The sequence below is a fragment of the Anguilla anguilla genome, chromosome 4, assembly GCF_013347855.1.
Source record: "Anguilla anguilla isolate fAngAng1 chromosome 4, fAngAng1.pri, whole genome shotgun sequence".
Classification (NCBI taxonomy): Eukaryota; Metazoa; Chordata; class Actinopteri; order Anguilliformes; family Anguillidae; genus Anguilla; species Anguilla anguilla.
In genome coordinates this window covers 28,667,311-28,683,503 of record NC_049204.1, presented here as the reverse complement: position 1 = coordinate 28,683,503, position 16,193 = coordinate 28,667,311, and the positions used below count along the sequence as shown (strand labels likewise).

The 16,193-nt window shown below is 43.6% G+C and overlaps 1 protein-coding gene across 3 annotated transcripts in view; it reads right to left on the bottom strand.

The window, feature by feature from the left end:
- Nucleotides 1–13,267, bottom strand: part of crb1 (crumbs cell polarity complex component 1) — a 30,235-nt gene extending 16,968 nt beyond the window's left edge. For all 3 annotated transcript variants that reach the window (XM_035413027.1, XM_035413028.1, XM_035413029.1), the window contains exons 1-4: nt 13,134–13,267; nt 8,245–8,763; nt 1,096–2,031; nt 142–695 (exon numbers count right to left, since the gene is read on the bottom strand). In XM_035413027.1, coding sequence (XP_035268918.1) covers nt 142–695; nt 1,096–2,031; nt 8,245–8,763; nt 13,134–13,212 — 2,088 coding nt within the window. In that variant the 5' untranslated portion in view covers nt 13,213–13,267. The remainder of the gene's footprint in view (nt 1–141; nt 696–1,095; nt 2,032–8,244; nt 8,764–13,133) is intronic.
- Between the last annotated feature and the right edge of the window lie 2,926 nt (nt 13,268–16,193).

The following is a 16,193-nucleotide window of genomic DNA, read 5'->3' as shown; positions in this document are numbered from 1 at the left end:
AGATATAAAGACAATTGTTGCTTACAACTGTATAACAACCAAGACTACTGTTACCAGTCTTGCGGATAATGACAACTAGAAAATCCCATTTCTGTATTCTTGTAAAAATCGTAATAATAATAATTCCTGAGGGAAACTCACGCTGCAGTAGTCGTCTCCAGCACAGCCTCTCGCCACGCCGACCAGGCGCTGCAGGGAGTAGCCGTCCACCGGGGTGCCGATGGGATAGAACTGCATGCGCCTGGAGTTGAGCCGCAGGTCCTGTACGCACCCCCCGAAATGGCCTCCGAAGGGCGCCGTGGCCCGCCGGTCCGCCAGCCCCCCGACGTGGACCAGGTCCCCGGGCCGCACCCGCAGGCCCCCGACGGGGGCCGTTCCCCGGGCGCGGCCGGGCTGCTCCAGGCTGGCCTGGCCCCGCTCCAGCCGCACGCTCACCAGGTGGAAGCTCCCGTCGCTCACGGGCTGCTCTCCCCAAAGGCCCGCCTCCTGGTGGCCGGCCTGCACCCGCACCCTCCCGTCCTCCAGCCACGCCCGCAGGTACGGGCCGCTGCCGTTGGAGAGCGCCCACAGCAGCCCGGCGCGCTTCCTGGTGCGGACGAACGCCGACACCGCCACGCTCTCCCCGGGGTCGTCGTCTACTCTGAAAACGGCGTAGCTCGGCGAGTCCCCCTGTCCGAACCGGCCCGTGATGTATTCTGAAGAGGGAACGAGAATCAAGTTTATCAGCCTGTTCAGTATTCCCAATACACACAACACTACTCTGCTACTCACTGCGTTTTCTGAATACATGATTTAATATATATATACATATATAGAAAAGCATTGTTCCTGAAAAAAAAGTTTTTTGTTCAAAATCTGTCAGTGATTGTGCTAGCCCATGCTGCATCTTTGGAACGCAAGACATTTCAAAATTTGCTTGCGTTCTGAAAGAATAAAAATCTTTTATTAACTCACAATAATGAACACTACAAACGTATTTTCAGAATTTATCGTGAAGTAAAATCTGAGAAACGGTGGCAGGTGCAGGCAGTGTGCGCTGGTGTGGACGTGGTTCTGAGGCGGTGGGTTCTGCGCAGGCCCGCAGGCCGGCCTTACCCTCCGAGCAGTTGGGCCCCTCGTGCGGCCGGCGGCACTCACAGCGGTAGCTCTGCCACAGGTTGACGCACCGGCCCCTGTTCTGGCACGGCGCGTCCGCGCACCTGTCTCTGTGGCTGCACCCGGGGGTCACGTTGACGGCCGACCCCGGCGGCCAGTTCTCGGGGACCACCAGGCGGGAGTCCACCCGAACGTCCCGCAGGCACCCGACGAAGTGGCCCGGGTCCTCGTCCCCCTCCGGGGCCCCTCCGAACACGGTCCTGCGGAAGGCGGGCTCCGGGTTCTCCGGGTTCTCCGGGTTCTCTGGGTTCCCCACGCGGAGGGCCTCCTCGCAGAGCTCCGCGCACCGCGCGTCCAGGAGCCTGAGCCGCAGCAGCCCGTCGCCGAGCGCCGCCGACGCCGAGTGCCACTCGCCGTCGCTCACGTTGTGCGGCAGCTCCAGGGCCAGCGTCGGGCCGCCGCCGCCCCGCCGCAGGGTGAGGCGCAGCCGCCCGCCCGCCAGCTCCAGCCCCAGGAGCGCCTCGGCGCCGCCCCTCCGGAACATTCTGCCGTTTTCCAGCGCGGTCCGGAAGCTGAGCGCCACGCTCAGGGGCGCGTCCCGGTCCGCGGGCGGGGCGCGCAGCTCCAGGCGGCCGCTGGTCTGGAAGGAGAAGGCGGTGGCCGTCTCGCACCGGGGGCCGGCGAAGCCGCCGGGGCAGCCGCAGCTGTAGCCGTGCCGGCCGTCCCTGAGGGAGGGGGAGCAGCTGCCGCCGTTCCGGCAGCCGTGGCCCTCGCAGCCCCGCAGGGCCTCCGTGCAGTTCTCCCCGCCGTACTGGAGCCCGTCCCGGCTCTGCTTCGGGCAGTGGCACGTGTAGCCTCCGCCGCGGTTTTGGCACACGCCTCCGTTCTGACACGGGCTCCAATCGCACTCGTTGACGTCCTCTTCGCACAAGGCACCTAAGCAAGATTGACATTCAGAAACCATTTTGGACACTTCACATTTTGTAAACCAAGAAACTTTATGACAATGTGGACACAGATCACTACAAACACAATTATATTGTGTATGGCACAAGTTCAAATAAACTATTATTATTTATACTTGTGAATTACTGATTTATTCTTTGTATTCCAAATACAGTTGTACAAGATTATAATCACCAGAAGATACAGTAAGTACAAGCAGAACATAACACGAAATATGATACCAGCTGAAATTTCTCACTTATTTCTCATTTTAAATAGAATAACATTACTCAAATAAATATAACAAAGTCACCATATAAATGTTTTATTGAACACTTCTTTAAGGATCATATGTAATTTTATTCCTTTAAATAGCAATTTATTTGGGTGATGGAGACCACATTTTTTATGCGCACATACATTCACATTTCGTGTTTGCTCCTAGAATACCTGAGGGTTGAGTTATTCGCCATTCACAAATTTATGGGGACAATTTCTCCACTGAGGGGACCAAACAATTGGAACCAACCAGAAACAATATTAAATGACACTGACACATAGGCTAAATGCAAGCAGATAACACAACATCTGAGATTAATAACTGGACCTTGCTGCAGGCCGCCTGCTTCTTTATCTATATATATATTTTTTAAACGACTTTGGTACCATTTCTGTATTTCCACAGTTAGCGCAATAACAACAACATTCCACAGTAAGCAAAGTCAGCTAATCATTAAAAAAAAAAAAAAAAAACATTTAGAAGGGCATGACTCCTACACTGTACTAGGGAATGTAGCTGCGCAAACGAAAGTCTGCATAGATTAAGGAAACATAATGTGATAATTATGATTTTGATAACGATGCAAATTAGGGGCACAGACTGGCATGTCATCAAAATTAAGCAGCCAATTTTTGTTATCCTTAAGGGGGCATCAGCTCAATGCTAGAACTTAGATCATGCACTATATACCATGCTAAATGACAAATGACTGCATGCCAGACAGGGAAAATTAAGGAATTTGACATAAATATGACTTAATTACCATGAACATAATTTGGCAACCTCAAACCACAAACAATGACCCTAAGTATTTGTATCAAATGCACCAACTGGACAGTCCACGCAGAAGGCCTGAATACAAAGGAAATGTGCTTATCTAGTGGGTGTCATGGTTTTACATAGTAACATAACATGGACAGAATTTGCACAACAGTTTATGTTTCATGCCCCAGAGAATCTCTGTGCGTAGGGACAGTTTGATTCGGTTTTTTTACAATTACCATTTTACTTCACATCAGTATATCTCACACAAGAGACTTAAAGAGTATCGCGCTTTCTGGTCATTTTCGTATGGTCACGCGGCCATTCAAATTCTCATAGAAGTGATCGAAACGCATATTTGTGCGCGCTTCCACAACATCAGAATAGAGCATTTATCAGGCTCCCCCAGCACATCCAGTGCTTGCTACGCCTCTGACAATAAGCTGAATTCCCAGCTGGATGAACAAGCAATGAATGTCGATTGTGTGCTCATATCTTGATATGAGGCAGTGCGTCCTTGTGTGCGTACAGAGAGATGAGAAGCTTGTTGTATAATTGGCAAATGATTAAGGACAACCTGGGATCGCGGTAGGGTCCTGTGGCAGGTGTTCAGGGATTACTCTGTAGCCGTTTCCCTCAGGCTCGCCAGCAAGCATGTTATGACAAATGAACTCTAACTCACTCTTTACATGTCACTCTTTACATATACTCTAGTTCATCCTAATGAGGCAATAACATGAGGTTTGACCCTTGCGTCCAAATGATTAATCTACATATAGAAAAAGAGAAGGCCAGAGCCAGAAGTAGTACCTCCCCAAACTACAAGCGACTTCAGTGATAGCCCATTTCATGCCGACCCAAAAATAACTAATATCATCTTTTTACCATTTAGACTATGTGCCTGTTCATTGTAACTTCAAAAAGGATGAAAACTGAGACGCAGAAGCATACTGTTGTCTACAGTGTACAAGATCGTACAACTTAAAATCACGAAATCTTAAGATGCCGCACGCAAGTAAAGCAATTCCAAGAATTCCTTATTCACCCCTTTCTTTCTTCCTCAGAAAACTCTCCGCGGTGCGCGTAAGCCCTTCAGATCGACATCTTACACAAGAGCTAAAACTATGGAGGGATCAACATTACCTATGCCGAGCAAAAGGAGGCTCCAGCCCCAAGCGGCCGATCTCACCATCGCTGCTGCGGGTCAGCAACCGCACGACCTCTCAGAAACGCTGCGGTTTGGAGAGTGGCTTTCGGCTGTTAAGGCCACCCCCGGGGACAGCCCTCTCGGCTCTCAGTTCTCCGCATGTCAAACTGACCGCCTCGGCCCTTGGGTCTTCCCGAGCCTGATCCGAAGGATTAGCTTAATGCCATTTAAACATCTTACAGGACGCCAGGGTTGATTTTTAGAAACAAATTTTGAACGTGCTCCGCACATCTTACCAGGCGGGCCCAAAAGAAGGACGTGGTTTTATATCGGTAAAACGGTCTTACAGCGGTAATAGGGCGGTACTACCCAGGGGTTTCTTAATTCAACGATCTACTTGTTACTGATTCAAATGCTTTGATAGCCAACCCACTGATACATGCGCGGAAGAGGCTACACACGTCAGGGACGGCCCGTAGGTCTGTGTGCTCACGGGTTACCTGTGAATCCAGGCCGACATCCGCACACAAAGCCAGCCGCACGCCGGGGGTCTAAGAGCTCTGGGAGCAGGGGCTCGGCCCCACACAGCGCTTTCCGGGACAGCTCAAAGCACCTTCCTCCGGAGAGACAAGGGCTGCTCCCACACCCACTGACATCCGCTTCACAGTGCCTACCCTCGAACCCTGCAGTAACATCTGAATTAACATCCGCCCCACTCGAGTTGCCCTACGCACAGCAGACGTAGCCACAGCTACGTGTATTTTGTTCTGTCGCTATGAGGACGAACACACATAAATAACTGCACTTCTGTAATCGTACTACACGGTGTCGCCCTGCTGTTACAAACTCGACAGGAACAAAACAGGGCGGCATGTATTTCCGTACACACATCTGCAGGTTTGGCGACGATCACAATGCCTTAGTGCTTATTTTAGGCCCACTGTATGCCGCTTAACTTCAGCCACAGGCATTAGCAGAACTGAGCTAAAGCTGTTGAGGCAGGAAGCCAGCTGGGAGCTAGCTGTAATCTCCCTGGCTGCTCTTGACACAGAAACAACAGATTTTACTCCTGTGAGAGCACAAAGTGATTGGCCAAATGACCCTATTAAACCCAACAGCAGCAAGGAGTGTAAAGGCTCTTTAAAAGTTCTTTAAAAGTTCCAAATTTGTTGAAAACCAAGGGGAGGCTCTACTTTCCATGACTCTAAAGTACCTGGCCAGCAGCTGCATGTGTAGTTCCCATGATTCTCCTGACAGAGGGCGTTGTTGAGACAAGGCTGAGACATGCATGGTGTAATGGGAATGTCACAGTTAAGGCCCACAAAGCCTGACAAGGAGCAGTTGCAGCTGTAACTAAAAGGTTGGAAATTTAAGTTCAGATGCACAGAGACGTTTTCATAGGTAGGAATGCTCAGTAAGTACAATATTTTCCCCCACAATTAATTTCCCTAGGCCCTTCCCATGGCTTTGATCATTTCTGCAGAAACCCCACATGATCTCTTATCCAGCATGGCACTGCTAGGCACACAAAAATTAAGAATTAAGTACTATATCTGAAAACCGTTTTATACAATGGAATGCAGGCAACCTTCTTACCTATTCACCCCATCTATGCAAATTCCTCCATTCTGACACGTCATCGTTGTCGATTTCACAGAAATCGCCTCCGAAACCAGCCTTGCATGTGCAAGAGAAGCCGTTCGGGTGGTCATGACAACTGGCCCCGTTGAAACAGGGCTGTGATTGACACTCATCCATTTCAAGCTCACAGCTGGTGCCTAGAACATTGAGAAGGGCCAATGGAGCAGGTTTCTGCAATCAGTCCATGTTTCATCCCTGCAACCATCTGGATGAGCAACACAGTAAGGCGAAGATTGCTGTGAAATGGATTACTTTTTAGTACTTGAATTTGTGGTATGGTGGACGTGAGCAGATGCTGATTTCTTTTTGGATTTCTGTTATTTTACAGAGCAGAAGTGGATAAATTAATTGCATAACACCAGGTGTTACTTAAACTGGTTTTCCATAACACATTTATACATTTTATATGCATCCAGTTGCTCTGTTTTTCATTAATTACTTTCCATGCGTTAGTTCAGAACAGAGCTCAGAACCACTTTGACGTTTTAGCAACAGGTGGTGTACTGTTGGACTGAGGGAGTGAGAACCCTTAGCTTGAGTGCCTTTAATCAGCATGGAGGTAATTAACTACCTCCATGTCCCAGACGACACAACACATTACACACATTTTCTGTGGCCTTTTGGTATTTTTTTTGCCTTTCAAATTTTTTAAATTTTTCTACGTACGCACCACACAGTTGATCTAAAATACGTTTTATAAATGAGGCCCCAGATGTAGTAACCTAGTATGAAAGTTGTCCTCTATTCCACTGCCCACTTGTGGAAAATAACGCGCAGGCCAGTTTAGAGGGAGCGGCACGTGCATACTGCGCCCGACAATAAGCAACTTATTTTTGTGAATTATAGGCAAATGATATTCGAATATATTCTAATGCTAACTAATTACAAAAGCTAATACTCAAACTCAATTTCATAGCACTTTCGACAGCCTTAACACACACATCCAGGATGGACAGAAAGGTATAATGTGTAGTGAGTGCATTTGTGCATGTGTGTGTGTGTTACCTAGCGATATGGACCTGTTGTTATAATATAATATTATAGCGAGCATCAGGAGCGTCTTGTTGGACTCAAATAGAGGAGGTGGGAATCTTGCCTGTAACTGACAAGCATGGCAATTCCCTGAGTGGTTCATTTGAAAAGCAATCCCCATGTTTTCTCTGCATTGTGCATCACACTGTGCGCCTTTCTCTTTCTTCATACCATTACATTTGATGTGCATTATGAAGGAATTCCATCTTTCCATTCAAAGAGGAAAACAACACATTAACTGTATACTGAAACAGCTTTTAGTGTAACAGGCAATACAGCCTAGCGAACAAATTTCATAAGATCTGTGCTGATCCAGGCGCATTTAAACCACAGAGATCAGATTACTGAATCATGCATCATTATTTCCAAACACCATCCACAAGATAATCTGCCTGTATGAGAAATACGAGGCACAGTATGTGACCAAAAATGCAATAAAATTGGTAGTCATTATACCTACTGTATATTATTAGTATAGATTCTGCAGACAATGACTTATTTTTCAGCAGAGAAAGTAAACATAAATGGGCTAAAACTGTTTGAAAGGTAAGATTTCTGCCTCTTAGCTTCCAGCTCCACCAGCCCCCGATTACTACACACAAATGTCCTTTTTAGAAATGGGAATCACACACGACAGATCACAGATCAGGTTCAGCTTGAGTGGAAACAGGTCAGAATTTTCACCGTGCTGTTGCTCAAGCAACATCTATGGGATTTTTGTTGTTGGGGAAAAATTGTTGCAGTAATGCAGAGTCACCACTAGATAGAACCCTTACACTCAGATTACGTTACATTTATTTGGCAGACGCTTTTATCCGAAGATAACATACGAGCTAGCAGAGAACAACTTGCTGTTAATTGCAAGATAAACTGAGGCTGGCTTTCTGAAATTGGTTTGTTCCAGACAACTGCCACAGATAGTGCAGTCTGCACAGACATATGCCCTACAGGCTGTGGGGTGGCTTCTCACTCAAGCCAGGGCTGTATTCCATTGCATGCAGCTTGTAGGTCCAAATATCTTTCTATATTAAAGCACAGGTTCACTTTCTGGATCCTTTAAAATATGATTGCAAGACAATGGTTCCAAACATACTGCTAAAGCAACAAAGCCAAAAACTGTAAAACTCTGGACTCGCCAAATCTTTCACCTGATCTGAATTCAAATGAACATGCGAAAACGTAAGGCAACTAGCCCCTGAAACAAACAGGAGCTGCAGTACAGGCCTGGTAAAGCCAAATCAAGAAAAATACATCACGGAGCTCACTGCATAAGGCCGATGCCTAGGTTGCGTCGCGTGACCATCAGTGGGAGTTTGCACAAACAGGTCGTGATGCCGCTCACCTGTGTAGCCGGGTCCGCAGACGCAGACGTACCTCCCGATCATGTTCACGCAGGTGGCTCTGTTCTGGCAGGGCTGGGAGGCGCATTCGTTCACCTCGATCTCGCAGTGCCTGCCCTGGAAGCCCGGCACGCAGAAGCAGGCGTACCCGTCCGCCCTGCCCCGGCACGAGGCCCCGCTCCGGCAGGGGCTCGGCGAGCAGGCCGCGCCCTCGCCCTCGCCCTCGCCGCAGAAGCTTCCGGCGCACCGCCGGACCAGCTGGTCGCAGGAGGCCCCCGGCGCCCCGGGCTGGCACCGGCACAGCAGCTCTGAGGAGTTGGCGGCGACCGGGCGGCACGCGGCGCTCTCGTGGCAGGAGACGGGCTGGCACAGCTCGTTGGACTCTTCACACCATCCGTCCGGGTGGGCGGTTACAGAGGACCGGCAGTGGCACAGGTAGTCTGTGGGGACCTCCTTACACAGAGCGCCATGTTGGCAGGGCTTGGACAGGCAGGGAGACGGGGTGGTCACCGGAGACGTACCTGGAAAATCGATACAGCGAGTGTCTCAGGTGTTACGGTCTTCATCACAGCATTCTCAAATCACCAGTTATGCTCAGGCCTGAGCCCAATCAATTTATACAGTAATGCTAATAAGTGCCACTGAGTTCAGTTCAAAGCGCTGTGTAATTCACGCTATGTATTCGCTCCGCTGCATTAGAGAACCATGAAACAACTACAGCAAACAATCAGACAATCGGGGTTTCCCAAATACAGAATATAGCGGGTTTGGCAATGTTTCCCCAGTTAAAATGATCTGTACTGTGCTGTCAAGCCAAATGGTAAAATTGATACAGAACATGTAGCCTACCTCTAGGGGGGGACTCTACCTCTGTGTTATAAGGTTGTACCACATGATAATGGTACAACCTATGCAAGAACTCCACAAAACAGACATGTGTTTATGCAATCCTAACAACATTCTTCCTTTTGCATATTTAGCTTGATAAGACAAATAAGACAAATGTATAAACAACAACAAAAAATCTATTTAGGAACCTTTTCTCAACTGGCAACAGATGTTATATGCAGCAGTCAACTGGTTATTTGTTGACATCACCTTGAAGGTATGTTTCAATATTTGTATCCACACGAATAGTCAACATTCAGTCCATCCTCAGCATGATTCTGAAGAAAGAAATCAGTTTCCTGACTCTCTTATTTTGTTGGCACTGTTTAAATAGAATCGTCAGTGTTCAGGGAATAATGCTAATCATTCTGCTTGGGAGAATTCAGCGTGACTGACCTATAGCCTATTACATGCTTCCTCCTGAACACAGGCTACTTAGCATTTTCTGTGTGATTCTTGGGCACAGATCACTACACAGACAAGAAGACACGGCTTTCTTTAACTAGTCTATCTTAGCATTGTTCCACTCTTGGCTTATTTAACTTTTCATCACTGTCATTTTGCTCTTTATTTAATTAAGTACAATTATGGCATACAAAGTCGGCTATCATTTAGGAAGACAGGGTTAATGTGTTGTGATGATTATACTGGACTGAAAATGAGGCAGTGGTTTTCATCACAGAGTGATTGTCCAGAGGTCTGGTTAAGACTGTTGCTGTTAGATCACCCATTCCAAACAATTTAGTTCAACTGCGGCTAATAATAAAATAAAACGGTTACACGTAATTAAAAATACAGACAAATTACAAAATTGTAGAAAACTATTGGACAAACGTGGTGTGAAATTTGTTTCCTTTCAAAGGTGAAAGCTACATATCTGGAAAAAACAAGAAGGAAGGGTCTAAGGATAGAGGTGCAAAAACATGCTGCGATTCTTGTCCTGATGATTCTGAAGAGCTGGTGTACTTATATTTGAATTTCCTATAATATAATGGCAGCTTTAAACGTACCACATACTTTGCATGTTTAATTCTAAATAAGCCAAGGAAAAACTCTCTGGAGCCTGCTCTCTTATAATAAGACTATTTATTACAACCAGATATTTCTGAAAGATTTCCACTTTCAATTTGCTGAACAAAGCTGTAATGTAACCACTTAAAAATGCAGCCTTCCTGAGACAAACCCCTCTTGCTTCCTGTTTTTAGCACAAGGACATCTGCAAACTTCAGCTTCTCACAAAGCATCACATCATGCTGCCATGACAACCAATTGCATGGTTCCATTCCTCAATTTTCAGTATTGCCATGGTGACCGTCTGTGGATAGAAGTCAGTCATTTGAAGCATTTATCCTGCTATTCAGCCTGGCCTGTTTTATGTTCCTTAATCAAGAGGGTAAATGCAGAAGCAGCAGCTAATGGCACACACAAGCCATCAAAATGGCAGTTCTTCATATGGCAAAGCCAATAAATGTTATTCGTATTTATTTCTTTTACAAAAGATATTTTTTTTTAAAGTAAAAACATTTAAGTTCTCCAGGTATACACAGTACACAAGTGTAAACACCTCCGTCCTTGCTTCATTCTAAAGCAAAAATGATAGCCTAGATGAAGTAAAACTATCTGAACTCAACTTCAAATCACACCATACACAAAAATCCAAATATTTTGGGTTTATTGAAATTAACGTGGGAAATTTGTCAGCCGAAGATGAGTCGGTGGCCTTTGAGGAGCTCATTTAAACCCATCTGGAAAGCCTTGCCACACTCCACACATCTGCATCATATAGGCCTATGTCATTGGTAAACCTAGACCTGGTCTTTACTCTGGGGAACAATTTAGACAATTTAGACCTTAACCGTGGCTGTGAGATAATGTAGAACGTCCAGATGTGATTCAGGTTCTGGTATTGTTTTAAACCACTGCATTACATTTTAGGGATTTAGCAGTTCCTATTATCTAAAACAACCTACAAAAATTACACTCTTTTGTATATTTACTGAATTCGTTCATTTTAGGCACCATGCTCAAGCATACAACAGCTGTGCCCCAGCTAGGAATTAAACTTAGGCTACAACCTCAGAGAACAAAAAAAAATCATTTATTTTAATTCCCTTTGCTTAATGCTAAAATAAACACTTAGCACAATATTTTTAACTTCATTAATCTAGTAATATAGGTAGAGCTTGGATCATTAATGGGAGGTCACCTGAACAGGTGCTAAATGAGACGTGCATGATGTGCATGACAAGGGGATTGAGCAATGACATGCCTGTTGCAGAGCCCCATCACATAGGCCTATATCACATATCTGACATGGCAGCATGCCCTGCGCCTCATTCTACAGGTCAGAATGTGAGACAACATCAAAGGCAAGTTACTTTTACACAGAATCATAACTCCCACTGCTATAACACAAGCAGCAGAACAAATGAGTTCACAGCATCAAAAATGCAATGGCAGGAAGGCATATAGGCTAAAGCATTAATAAACATTATAAAAATTCTACAGCGCCATGTGTGCTTGAATTTTCATATATTACATGCTCATCCATAAAACATAATGAAATAATAACGGTAATGGAATAGACACATTTGGTTCAATTGCCTCTATTTGTTTTAGCTGCCACCTTGGATTTTACTTCGCTTGGTGCACCCTCAGGTTTCCAGACACAAAAACAAACAGTGATGTTTCAAACTACTTTCATCTGAATTTGTGACATAAAAAATTTCATTTTATGAGGATGTGTATCATTTTGCATCTGTTCAACATATTTTGCTGTTTAATGCCTGCATAACATAAGTATTATACTGCCATAAAGTAAAACATTTCAACAGCTTCTTTCAACATGATCCTTTTGTTAAAATATTACCTGTTCCTTGCAGGGGGAACAGTGGCTCTTTTGGCATGCAAATATTGTAGCTGCCAAAATGATAATATGCCCACTATCCGGAACTATACATTAAAAATCTCAAAGGTCACAGAAGTCTAGCTCTGTAATCAACCATCTACCAACTTCCTGCAGTAGCCAGATTCCTTTTGAATGCAAATGAAACACAAGTTACTGTGTCCAGAGATGTCATCATAAAAAAGGCTTTTCGTTGACCATATGGAAGGTGTCACGGTTCTATCTGATGAATGTTTATACTAGTGTGCTTGTTTCAGGAGCGATAACAGGAAACACATTAGTTGAAGACAATTTATTGTGACAGAATTAATGTCCACCCCCCCATTCACTGCATGTCAAATTGAATTCTCTTGTTAACCACTTTCATCTGTCTGTCTGGATCCACTGATGCTTAACAAACATCGTGAGAATCTAAAGCGTGGTGAGGTCACCGTTTCTATTCAAATGGAAATTAAGGGCACTTAGAATAATACACAAAGACGTACCTTTCTAGGCCTATATATATATTGTATATGTACGGATATATTTGCATCAGTCAAAGCATAAGTTCACATACACAACAGCATTAGCCTCCGGATTATCAGCAATGCCGAAATGCTCTGTAATAACAGCAGGGGACCCACAGTATTAGTGGAGAGTAGACTCTTGGATGGCAGCCCTGGGTCTGCGCGATTCATCTTATTAGTATTCAAATCAAGCAGTCTCAAATCACAGACGCACAATGAACGACAAACTGAGGGAACAGTTCAGTCTCCATAACGTATTAAGGTTGTAACACTGACCCAAATACAGTTTAACAGATAACAACAACTATTAAGTCCACAAATGCAGATATACGTGTTCCAAAATTCGGCTCTTGCCATAACTACCACGATTTTTCTTGGCTTTCGATCGTGAAAGCTAATAATAATAATAATAATAATAATAATAATAATAATAATAATAATAATAATTAAACGTACGCTACTCTACGATGTCTCATATTAGCTTGCTAGCTATAGCATATGATAGGCTTCTATGTTCGCAGTCTCGAATAATCCAATAGTCTACTTTTTAAAGCAAAATGAACAAATATAATAGGGAAAGGGTCGCACTTACTTTTAGTCCATTCTCCAAATGCTAAAATTAGTAAGAGGAATCCAGGTATTTTAAATCTTGGAGATGGTGAGAGTGCCATATTCGAGAGGAGAAATCATCCTGTTCGCGGTGTGCTGGACATGTCGGCACTGCACTTCTAACACACATCAGGTAGGGATATGCCAGTCGAAAGGGGCACGAGCCTCTCTCAACTGGTCGCATAGCACTGCTCCAATGATCTTGCTCTTTCCAACAGTTCCAACAGGTGCACAAACAATATAGTTGATGGCATTAGAAACTGCCAAGGAACTAAGTGAATACAAAAGTTTAACAAATCAAACTATAGTCTGTAGAAATACTATGGATGGTTGCAAAAATATAGCGTTAAATTCTACAGTACTTACCACTGGACAGATAAGGCTTAAACTGCCACTGGACAGATATGTCTTTTATAATGTCTTTAAAAAAAATTAAAAAATTATTTATCTTTTTTTCCTTAGGTTTACTTTTGGATAGTGTCATCGGTAGCCTATAGCTGCAAGGTTGTCTCTCTTCTCCTTCCTGCTTTTGTCACAATAAAAATTGTTGTTTATTAGGGTATAAACGCGGCTCTGTACCTTCATGGTGATACCACATTTTTGTATTCCTGAGAGTAACACTGAGGTTCTCTATTACTGTTCGTCGCTCTGGATAAAAGTGTCTGCCAAGTGACTGTTAATGTAAAATGCAAATTTTAGCATGCGATTATTTAGTATATTTAATAATTGTTGATGCCCAGTTATCTGATTGAGTTTACTATAGACTGAGTTGGATTTTATTTAATAAATAAATAACATTTGAATTCACACAACATCATAATTTGATAGCCTAATAAAGATGCAGTGGGGGCATTTGAGGTCAGCATTATATTAATGTCAATTTTTCACTTGTGTCAGGTTCACACAACCTGACAAACTTCTCACTTAAAGATAATGTGGCATAACTGCCAAGCTTCAGGGGTATGCTTTGTTAGTGAACCAATTGAGCCTAACATCAGTCTCAAGTGGGCAGGATTCCAACTGAAGGTGGTGATTGAAAGCTGAAACCTTCCATAATGGTGTTTTCGATATATAACATACACAAAAAAATAGGGCTGGGAAACTCCATTCCAGGTTTCCCAAATCAATCACCCCTGTAACCTGGTTTACTGTAATTAGCAAAGCAACTGATCACCATGTCAGTTCACGTGTACATTGCATGTCATACAGGGACACAAGAAAAGTCTTCAGCAGTCATTTATGAGTTCAACAAAAAGGAAATGTAGCCAAAATGTCAGATCATGTAAATGATTCGGCTAAATAAACAAGTAAAGAGCAGAAGTACCATCCCTGCATTTAACACAAACATGGTTAGGTTTTGATGGGGGCAATCTCTGTTAGAGAAGCCTCTCCACAAAATTATAACTTTTGCCATTCAAGGCAAATCAAAAGAGGATAGCCACAATATTCAATATAGATACAAACAAACAATTAAACTGCTGCTCACATAAAACTATAATATATTGTTTTTACTATGCAATTTACAATTGGTACTTTGTAAACAAATTTTAAAAAAACTGTTGTAAATATGTGTGGTTATATTCAAATATAATGCAGTAATTGCCTAATGTATATACTGTAGCAGGATCAAGGTACAGTACTTTTGTTTTGATCCTTGTACCCATTGTGCACAAGCAACAGCATTTGATTTTGAACCAAACTGTCCTATCAAGACAAGCATATTGCTACGTGCTTAGCTGAGGTCTAACCTCCAGCTAAGCACGCTGCAGTTTACCGTCAATGTTTTCTGTCCTGCTATTTATTAATATTTATCATGAATATAACGTGTAAAGATATGTGAAGAATGCAGTCAGTAATAATGCTTGATTGCACTTATGTTCTCTCACTCCAAGTTGCCTTGACCTAGAGCGTCTGCCTAATGAACGTGATGCAATGTAATGTAATAATATATGTGTCACGATACTCAGTGAACTGGACCTAAGTGCAGAGATTCACAGAGAGATGTAAATGGTAAATGGACTGCATTTATATAGCGCTTTTATCCAAAGCGCTTTACAATTGATACCTCTCATTCGCCAGAGCAGTTAGAGGTTAGGGGTTAGGTGTCTTGCTCAAGGACACTTCGACATGCCCAGGGCGGGGTTTGAACCGGCAACCCTCCGACTGCCAGACAATCGGTCTTACCTCCTGAGCTATATCGCCCCTTTATGTAAAAAAATCCAAAAGAATTTACTTGAGAACTTAGGCGACAATACAAAGAAATTCACAAGATGCAAAAACACTGGAGAAACATAAGAAGCAGGAGATATGATATGATAATGTTCTTATGATATGATATGATAATGTGATGGGCCTAATGCTCCGTTTCGTATCTGGCCGAACAATGCCCCTTAGCTGTGATATAATAACCATATACCATGGCCTGTCGTGAGTTATTGCACACACACACACACACACACACACATATATATATATATATATATATATGGAGAGCGATAAACATAAAGACATTTCCACTCCAGACTTTCTATACAAAACATATTCATGAAACAAAAATAAGTCAAATTAAATGCGCAAATTATTATTATTATCAACAACAACAACAGTGTTCAAACACACTTGGAATCTACTATTGTAAATAAAACTCAAAAAGCCTCTGGAGTTTAAGTTTTTTACTAAGTTTGTCCATGTTTTATTTTTTATTAATTTATTGATTCTAAGGAAACATTCATGTCAAAAAATTCTAAGCTGCCGTAAGAGCGTATTTTACACCATTTTATTTCGTAAACAGTTTTGATTGAATAATAACTCATTACATAGTTTACTCATTTTTTAAAATGGCATCATAAAATATCAATAACATTATTTTTTCATAGTTTAATTTTCCGTCTTTTGATCTGCTGGCTATTGCCATATTCATATTTTCTGCATGTCCCCGCCTATCTTGGTCCAGCCCTATGAGATCAGTGGGTATCGTTCAAAGAGGGTGTGGCTTTCTTGTATTTAAAAAATATTAAGGCCATCCGATTGGTCTGCCTTTGTT